Genomic DNA, 10170 nt, shown 5'->3' with positions numbered 1-10170 from the left:
CATGCCAAGATGTCATCCATCTCTAGCCATCTGACTCATAAAGAGGAGACAGAGGGGCCCATCACATACACCAAGCTATCGCAATGACACTCCTTTCACTGTTTCTGTTCAGTCTAGAAGACCTGGCCTGAGACGGTTTTAAGATTTTCTGTTATTTGCAATGTATGGAAAAGTAAATTAGTGACATTCACAAGGTAATAAACTGACAAGAACAAGACCGTTTTGTTTTCCTTTTTTAATTTAGAATCTTGTTAGCAATACATTACATCCTTGATAGAAAAAAACCACCTTTTACACAGTAACTCAAAAACCAACCATTTAAGAAAATAATATAGTAATCAACTGCTACCAGGGAAAAGAGGTCCTCTCATTTGATTCTACTGGCAGGCCCAGGTTTATCTGAACTTTGAGAAACTCTCTGTCCTGAATGGATGATGAAGCATTCAAGTAAAAGGTAAGGAGTTATAAGTGTTGAGTTTCTGAGGATTCTGCCTCAAAAGAAGTTCCTCCAGGGATAGCCACAGTTCTCCAGTTCACTCCAATGTTGCGATGTTTCTGGGACGACCAGCATAGATGCCTTTTGAGGAGTTTTGACAATTCATCAACCTCAAGATTCAGGTATTATAAAACATTCTTAACCACATTAAAAAAGACTTTGTCTCCACAGTAGTCTTTCATCGCTTCTCCAGCTTCTTGTACTTGGCTTCTGCAGTGGGGAGAGGGAGAGGAAGAGTTATATCTTTTAAAATTGGCTCTTATAAAAAAAAGAGAGAGAGGGAGAAAGAAAGAAAAAAATAAAAAAGACTCCCCGCCGGGTCCAGTGATTAAGATTTCACTTCCCAATGCAGAGAGGGTGCAGGTTTGATCCCTGGTCGGGGAACTAAGATCCCACATGCCCGTGCAATGTGGCCAAAAATTAAAACATAAAAAAACAAAATCAGCTCTTACAAAGATACTCTTTAGTTAGCATTTCCAGGCAAATTAAAAAATGTCTATTACATTAAAAAAATATCTATTAACTTCAGTCCTTGTAGTTGTCCAAACTGTATCCAAATTACGGGAACACCATAAATGCTAACTATCATATTAGCTACGGACAGATATTTGGATACCTGTCCAAATATAACCAGTGTGCACAACTTAAGGAGTCAAATATCCACAAAATATCCACACACATAACCAAGAATCTAACATGAGTTCCCTACATTCTAGCCCTGTCAACAGCACCTGCTCAGACACTCTACCAGGGTTAAGCAAACCTATTAGCACTTGAGCCACCAGGAGCCTTAGAAAAGCACAGGAAGCACTTGCCCCTCCAGGCTCTGTCCCAGGCACCCTCTGAGAGTCAGACTAAAATCTCAAGTACGTTTCCCCTTCTATTTTCTTATTCCTATCCCTCATACACACTAGGAAAACAATTTTGAAAGATACTGGAATTTAAAAGACCATCAAGTAAACCCCTTAATGTTACAGATTCCCTCTTTCTTTAAAACCCTGAAAGCATCTGGCACAATGCTTTCTAAAGTTCACAGTCACCATTTAGTAAATTTAATTATGGACGTTAACTACCACCCATGTCAAATCTCAGTCTGCTACAAACCAATCGCTTGAAGTAGTCAACAATTGTCAATGATTAAAAATAACATGTAAATTATATCTAGGGTAAAAACAACTGTTTTTGTTTTTGTTTTTGTTTTTTTAACAACTGTGTTATTTTTACTCATGGCTATAAGAGCCAGTCAGGTAGCAAGGCATCAACACTAGTACCAGTTTCTTCATTAAAGGAAAAGTAACCCCTTAAGAAAGCCTTGATTGGACTGTCTACTCTGTTTCTGAGATGTGTATCTACATTATTAAAGATGCTTCAGCCTGCTGAACCACAATTAAAAGCTTGAGCTTTGAAATCAATCATACTTTGGAATGCAGCTCTTCTATATACTAACTTTGTGTCCTTAAGCACTTTCACTGTGCAACTCTGCTGTCCTTAAGCCAGTTATAACTCCTTCAACCACAGCTTCCTCTTCAACAGAATGGGGCTAAAAATCATGTACTTACCTCAGAGATTAAAGGATAAAAAAAATAATAGGCACAAAATATTAAGAACAGTGCCTGATATATTATTAAGCACTCAGGAAATGTTATTTTATTACTACTAGTCATAAAAAGTTACTCTCCAGACGAATTATGAGATTAAAATAGATCACTGTAGGCATACTGTAAATGTTAACTATCATATAAGGTCATACTGGCAGGAGGGTGCTCTTATCAAATCAAAACAAAAAAAAATGGTTACCCAGTTTTTTTGAATATGCATCCAACTTGTAGGCTGCCTGCTCAAGAGCTGCTACTTGCTCCTCAATTACATTGATCTGATCCAGATAAGGCTGCAGTCCAGCATCTTTAAAAACAAAGACAGACCAGGGTTTATACAGCATCAGCAAGGAATGCAGAAAAAGGTGGAAAGTAACCATGCTACTGTCTCTTCAGCTCTGCCTAAGACACAGTAGGTGGAGCGACAGGATTCTGATCACCGGCAGACACATGCCTTAGAAGACAGCAGCGAGCTAATCAGGTATGACTGGTGACCTGAACAAAGTTAAGTCCCTCTCATCTACTAGTTTTCCTCTCTTAAATTCCTTGCTCCTCAAGCAATCTTTCCATTACTGACTCAGTTTCTTAGGTACTCCCAGACCAAGAAGGAGGGCCCTATAGACAGGGAACACAAATATAAGTCAACAGGAAAATATATTCTGCTAACTAAAGCAGCATTTTATGATTATATATGTTATGGTTTTCTGTTTATAAAGTAGTCCTTTACGGATTTCATCGTTAATTCACTAGAATCTGGCCACTTTTCCTCTGCCCCATTTTTCCGGAAATAAATGGATCAAATCAAGATTCAGAAGCAGAAATAACCATACCACCAAAGCACACTAATCCTCAGAGTGGAAAAAATTCACTTTAACTTTGTAATTCACTTTTAGAAAATGAGCTACCTGAGGACAGAGACCATGCTCCCTTCCCTTCTCCACTGGCCCAAGCACAAAAGAACATTAAGTACAAACAAACACGTTTAATTGTAAAATTATTACTTACACTTCTGGTTTAAATCCTTTAAGTTTCTACTAATGTTTATAGCAATATCTTTCATTTCAAGATACTTCAGGCTGGTTAGTTTATTCATATTTTCCAGGAGCTTATAGTCTTCACTGGTGGCTTTAAAACAAACACAGAAGATGTGATACCTTTAGGATTTGTGTAGATGACTAGAATGTGGAATTAACAACCAAATGGCAGTTCAAGGCAGGATCTAGGGAATGTCAAAGAAGCAGGCCATTTCTGATCTATGATGTTTATACTCAGCCTATGTACTCCAGGGCTTCCCTGGTGGCTCAGCAGTAAAGAATCTGCCTGCAGTGCAGGAGCTGCAGGAGCCGTGGGTTTGATCCCTGGGTTGGGAAGATCACCCACTCCAGTATTCTTGCCTGGAGAATCCCATGGACAGAGAAGCCTGGAGGGCTACAGTCCATAGCGTCGCAAAGAGTAGGATACGAGTGAAGCAACTTATGCACACACATATGTATTCTAAATGTCTAAGTAGGAATTCAGGCAACAACTGGCAAACTAAACCAAATAAAATCCAGAAGCTTTAGGACTGTAGTTAGAAAGGGAAAAGATAAACTCATGTACCAGAAAAAGGGAGGTGAAGCAGTCTTGGTCTCCCTAATATGACATCATATAACTGGGCAGATTGTACCATAAATACAGATACATATAGATGGCTAATAAACATGTGAAAAAAAGCTCAACATTGCTCATTACTAGAGAAATGCAAATCAAACTACAGTGAGGTTATCACCTCAACACTGGTCAAAATGGCCATCATCAAAAAAAAAAAATCTACAAATGGGGCTCCCTTGGTGGTTCAGTAGTAAAGAGTCCACCTGTCAATATAAGAGAAAGGGGTTCAACGCCTGAACCAGGAAGATCCTACATGCTGCAGAGCAACTAAGCCCGTGAGCAACTCTGAGCCTGTACGCTGCAACTACTGAAGCCCGACTGCCCTAGAGCCCATGCTCCACAACAAAGAGAAGCCACTACAATGAGAAGCCCGTGCCCTGCAACGAGAGAGCAGCGCCACTCGCCACAGCTAGAGAAAAGCCCATGCAGCAGGGAAGACAGCACGGCCAAAGCTAAATAAGACAATAACTTCTAAAAGCTCTACAAACAATAAATGCTGCAGAGGATGTGGAAAAAAGGGAACCCCCTTGCACTGTTGGTGCGAATGTAACTTGATACTGCCACTACGGAGAACAGTATTGAGATTCCTTAAAAAACAAAGAATAAAACTACCATATGACCCAGCAATCCCACTACTGGGGATATACCCTGAGAAAAGCATAATTCAAAAAGACACTTTGGCCACCTGATGCGAAGAGCTGACTTGTTTGAAAAGACCCTGATGCTGGGAGGGATTGGGGGCAGGAGGAGAAGGGGATGACAGAGGATGAGATGGCTGGACGGCATCACCGACTCGATGGACATGAGTTTGGGTGAACTCCGTGAGTTGGTGATGGACAGGGAGGCCTGGCGTGCTGCAATTCATGGGGTTGCAAAGAGTCAGACACGACTGAGCGACTGAACTGAACTGAACTGACCCTAATGTACATTACAACACTATTTGCAATAGCCAAGAAATGGAAGCAACTTAGATGTCCACCGACAGATGAAGGGATAAAGAAGTTGTGGTACATATATATATAATGGAATATTACTCAGCCATAAAAAGGAATGAGCTTGAGTCAGTCCTATTGAGACAGATGAACCTAGAGCCTGTTATACAGAGTGAAGTTAAGTCAGAAAGAGAAGAACAAATAGTGTTTATTGACACATACATACGGAATCTAGAAAAATCGTACTGATGAACCTATTTGTAGGCCAGGAATAGAGACATAGAAAACAGACTTGTGGACACATGGGGGAAGGAGAGGTGGGACAAATTGAGAGAGCAGCACTGAGATATAAACATTACCATACATAAAACAGATAGCTAGTGGGACGTTGCTGTAACATAGGGAACTTCAACCCAGTGCTCTGTGACAACCTGGGGGTGAGGGGGAGGGGAAGGTTCAAGAGGGATGGAACATATGAATACTTAGAGCTGATTCACACTGTTGTATGGCAGAAGATAACACAACATAGTAAAGCAATTACCATCAATCGAAAATAAAATAAGGAAAAGAAACAGCTTTGCAAATAAATGTAGAAGAGATGGGGAAAAGATACATATATATATCAAAATATATATAAAGTCAACTAGGACCTCAACGCTTCTTAGTAACTCATTTACTACTTGTGATTCTGTATTCCATTTTAGGCACTGACTTTTCCAAACTATTTGCCTGCTTCTCACATTGTTGGTTCCCTTCCCCATCCCTACTCAAAGCAAATGGCCTTTACTCCAACTTTCCCGAAAGTCAAGCCCACTTACATAAACTGCCTCAATCTTTCTGCCTCACTTCTACACTTCTCTGTACCTTAATATATTCTCAAGAGGCAGAAGTGTTCCTATTCTTGCCAAGACAGCTCCTTCTCCTCCTGTGTGCCTGATCCCAATCCTTCTACCTCTTCAGAGCTTCTCTTCAACCATCTCCTTTCTCTTGCCTTTCCAAATTCTCTCTCCATCCTGGCATCTTCCTCTCTATCTATATTCCAGTTTCCTCCAGCCCCAAAGCACTCCCTCTATTCTACACCTACATCATTTGCTCAGTAAAGCAAAGGAGCTTCACTGTTAACCCTTTTGAAGGAGTAACTTACACTCACTGCTTCCTCCTCACCACCACTCTCTGGTATAAACCGTTCCTGTCTGGTCTCTGTCCCCAGAGACAGAGAAATCACACCCAGAGAAATCACATGCTCCAAGGTTGTCAGTGCTCTCCTAATTACCAAATCCTTGGCCTTTTCTAAGTTATTATCCTCCTGGGCCTCTCCATAGTATCTGGCATTACTGCTCTCCCTCTCTCCATGAACTGCTCCTTTCCTTGGCTGCTACAGCATTTTCTAATCTAACTGCTCTTTTTGAGTGTCTATGCCAGATCTCTTCTCATCCAACTCCCTTAACTATCAGGTCTCAGCTCCTCCTCAGCTGTGACTCATGGCTGATGTTTACATAGGTGGCACATTCCTATGGCACTCCCAGAGTTTTTGAGTTTCAAACTCAAAAAAGTATCTGTATAGATAAGAATGACAATCATAGGGAAATTATAATCCACTTTAAATTAATTTTATAATAATCATTTGTAAATCTAGGTACTTTAAGTCCTGTTAATAAAAGCTAATTGCCCAATACAGGCATTCCCTGAGATTTCAGTCCAGGTCTTCTTATCTGCCTCTAAGGTCTTCCTTGGCAACCTCTTCCTACACGTCCTAAACTCACACTACTAGGCAGGTGACTCCCAAATCTGTTTTTCCTGCTCTGATCACTCTGAGCTCTGGACTCACATATTCAGGTCACCTGAATGTCTTGGTAACAGTCACCCGAGTATCCCAGTAATACCTAAAATCAGCAAAGCCCAAGCTGAAAATGTTATTTTCACACTAAACATGGTTCCTCTTTCCAACTTGCCTATTTTGGCTGATGGCGCCACTGGCTTAAAACCTCAGACATGTCTTTAGCTGCTCCCATCCCTCAATATCCACTTCAACAAGTCTTATAAATTCCACTTCCGTAATGATCTTGGGTCCATGCTCCTCTCTCCACTCCTTTTACCATCACTCTGTCACAGACCATATCTTCTCATCTGAAATGTTGTTATTCCCTCTCTCCTCCATATCCACACTCTCACTGCTATCAGACTTGTCTCTTTCAAATAACAGTGACACACTCAAATACCCAGGAGCCAGCAATATTATGCAAATGAGTGAAGCAAGCCAGGTGTTTGCATATTAAACACAAGATTATTCACTTCTACAAAGAAATACACTCTCATTTCTTGGAACAGTATGATCTTCTTAGTCTTAGTCTATAATTTACTTTATCAATTTTGATAGACATTGGTACAGAAAACCATTTCTGTACCACTACTAAAAAACAATATAAGAAGAGTAATAAATGGCAACTGACATCGGGTCTCAGTAAAAGGGAGAAAACAGGGAATAGTGGGGACAAACTGCACCATGCTGGTCCATTTAAAGGAGACAATGCCCAACTCTAGTCAATTAGAGCCTTGCAAGAATGGGAGCACTGCCAAGTCTTTGGAATTTTTAAAGAAAAGCCAAAAATAAAATAAAATCAAATCTAGATTTTGTTGCTTGGTTTCTCTTGCTCAAAAATAAAAAAACAAATAAATAGGCTGTTGGAGACTCACAACCCCTCCTATTCTACATCAAGCATTTTCTCATACATTCTGGTTCACAAATTTAGCTCACAGCAACTTCCTGGGGAAGTGAAACAATATAACAGACCCTTATGAAAAACTACACTTGACCTGGACTTCATTTTTTGGATCTTCCTCCACACATGGGTCATGCTTCACTGGGAAATACACACTGGACCAAAAAATTAATCATGTCTCAAAGAGTGGGTCATCAAATCCTCAGACCAACCTAATAGACCCCAAATTTTGCTGATCACTCCCCATTTCCCTTTAACCTAATAAGTACATCTCTTTAGCCAAACAGCTTGCTTATACCATCTCACTCACTAGTCATTTCCCACTTATCTGCCGATGAATTCTTATATTCTTTACAACCCCTTTCAAAATACACTTCCCCCAAGGAAGCACTTCGTGATGAATTCTTTTTCGTTTTCTCAGGCTCAGTCTACCCTATGGAGACCTGCAGGGTTGTATTAAGTATTCTTACGTGTTTCTGCACCAAACTTTTTTTTTTTTGAAGTACAGTTGATTTACAATGCTGTAATTACTGCTGTACAGCAAAGTGACTCAGCCATATATATATATACACACACACACACATTCTTTTTTCCTTACATTCTTTTCCATTATGGTTTATCATAGGACATTAAATATAGTTCTCTGTGCTACATAGTAGGACCTTGCTGTTTATCCTGTGTTTCTGAAAGTAGTTACTGAATTTCTCCAGGGAAGGGAGGGACTTCTTTCCTACACTTTCTTAACCTCCCCAAACTTTCAACAGGCATGTTTTTAGGTTTATGGGGTTAGGGAGGGAGCCGCACGCTGACGCTGCTAAAGCACCTCACGGGTTTGCGGGTGCCAAACGCCAAACCACTCCAGCGGGTGGTGCCCGGCACTACCCGCATCCATCCGGACCGCGCCTCACCCGTCAGCTCCCCAGTCAGGTAAGTTGCCATTTTGGAGAACATGTCCCGGCAGAGCTCATTTATGTCAGCCTCAGCAGGCTCCTTTGCTTCCTCAGCAGTCTCCACAGCGACATCATCTGAATTAAAGGAGAATGAGTAAGTGCCCCGCCCTGCCCCGGTCCTAATCCGGACACAGCAGCTTCTCCGCACACCCCTCCACCTGACCTCATTCCATCAAATCCGCTGCGTTCTCATATCCGTAATTCCCAGTCCCTCGCTTCGTTCCTGCCTTACCCGCCTCTGCCTCATGCCTCTGCTCCCTTGCACCGGCCTCAGCCCACACTTGACCTCGGGGCCACTCTTTCTCAGTTGCTCTGACAGGACAAACACGCGCACACACAGGCGCGCCCCTCCGATCTGCCCGCTCCCGCCAGGTGAGCCCCGGCATCTCGGGCCCGTACCCGGAGACTCAGGCCTCCCCACCGGACACTTTATCCCCGTCCACTCCGCATACCTCGAACTGGCTCCTCGCGGTGGATCGCGGGGACACCCTCGGCCGCCGCCGCCATGCCCTGCCCCCGCGCTGCTTCCGGTTGTGAGGTGCGGCGCATGCGCGCTGGGCGTGCCCCGCCCTCCCCGCCCTGGGTTCAATGCCCTGTGGTTCTGCGCTTGTGGGCTAAGTTATGTCTCAAGTAATGAATAATAACCAAGCGTAAGCACTAAGCCAAATATAAAGCTAAAATAGTCTTCGTGAGTCAATGCGCTACAAAGGGTCCTACATCTGGAACGAGGGATGCACTCAATCCCGCGGCCACTCCCTGGAAGTATCGCTAGCCTAGTAAGACCCACGACCTCTGGGATGGCCCAATGTAGCCTGCTGACTATAAGTGGTAAAGAGACAAGTTAGCCCCTCCCCAGAGAATCCTCACTCTGGCCGGTATTAGTCGCTGAAAGACTGTTCAGGAAATCCATGCTTTTGAAGATAGTCTCATCCAGGCTCTGGGAAGCCTTCAGGCCGTTATACCTGAGCCAAAATACTCTCTCTTCTGCTTCCCTGATAGCTCAGTTGGCAAAGAATCCGCCTGCAATGCAGGAGACCCTGGTTCCTGGATCGGGAAGTTCCCCTGGAGAAGGGATAGCTACCCACTCCAGTATTCTTGGGCTTCCCTTGTGGTTCAGCTGGTTAAGAATCCACCCTCAATGCGGGAGACCTGATTTTGACCCCTGGGTTGGGAAGATCCCCTGGAGAAGGGAAAGGCTACCCACTCCAGTGTTCAGGCCTGGAGAATTCCATGGACTGTATAGTCCATGGGGTCGCAGAGAGTCGGACAGGACTGAGCGACTTTCACTTCCCTTCACTTCTGATGTCCTAGATTAAGGTCAACTCACTGGGCCTTTTTTTTCAGACTGCAGACTGGCACCTGTTTCTCTTCCGTTGCTATAACCTTTCTTGAAGAAAGCTTAGATCATAATATTTTTTTTCTGGTCACACCACCTGGCATGTGGGATCTTAGTTCCCCCAACCGTGTAGAGGATGGAAGACGTGTGTCCACATTGGGAGTACAGAGTCTTAACCACCAGGGAAGTCCAGTTATAATTTTTCAGAACTGAGGATACAGTCTGGTGTTCTTAATTGCATTCAGCTGTTTCAAATACAAATAGAATGTATTTGATGGGATGGAAGAACAGGGATGGGTGAAGGGAATGGATGAAAAAAGAAAGTGGGGAGCAGTGGAATGTGTAAAATGAGGGAGGAATAAAGATCACAAGGGAAGAGAGAGGGGATATATAGCAGGTGTCAAGATGCAGGCCTATACACCCGAAATCTTGGTGTAGGAGCTTTTTTGTCTTATCTCTGCTTATTCTCCATCTGCACTCTCACTGCCCAC

At 42.8% G+C, this 10170-nt stretch overlaps 1 protein-coding gene across 1 annotated transcript; it reads right to left on the bottom strand.

Moving 5' to 3' along the window:
* BLOC1S2 (biogenesis of lysosomal organelles complex 1 subunit 2) lies at positions 220 to 8887 on the bottom strand. Its single transcript, XM_013975173.2, has 5 exons — positions 8796 to 8887; positions 8302 to 8418; positions 3097 to 3216; positions 2294 to 2398; positions 220 to 706 (listed from the first exon to the last, which is right to left on the bottom strand). Exons 1-5 carry the CDS (start codon positions 8848 to 8850, stop codon positions 675 to 677), a joined length of 429 nt encoding a protein of 142 aa, XP_013830627.1. The 5' UTR covers positions 8851 to 8887; the 3' UTR covers positions 220 to 674.

This window comes from Capra hircus, chromosome 26, assembly GCF_001704415.2.
Source record: "Capra hircus breed San Clemente chromosome 26, ASM170441v1, whole genome shotgun sequence".
In the NCBI taxonomy this organism is placed as follows: domain Eukaryota; kingdom Metazoa; phylum Chordata; class Mammalia; order Artiodactyla; family Bovidae; genus Capra; species Capra hircus.
Note: the sequence above shows the minus strand (reverse complement) of the source record. Positions and strands in the feature narration are given on the sequence as shown.

Coding starts and splice junctions, on each gene's coding strand:
- BLOC1S2 (XM_013975173.2), bottom strand. CDS start 8,850: ATGGCGGCGGCGGCCGAGGGTGTCCCCGCGATCCACCGCGAGGAGCCA. Junction 8,419..8,795: donor CCGCGAGGAGCCAGTTCGAG/GTATGCGGAGTG, acceptor CCTTTAATTCAG/ATGATGTCGCTGTGGAGACT. Junction 2,399..3,096: donor AAAGGATTTAAACCAGAAGT/GTAAGTAATAAT, acceptor TTGTTTTTAAAG/ATGCTGGACTGCAGCCTTAT.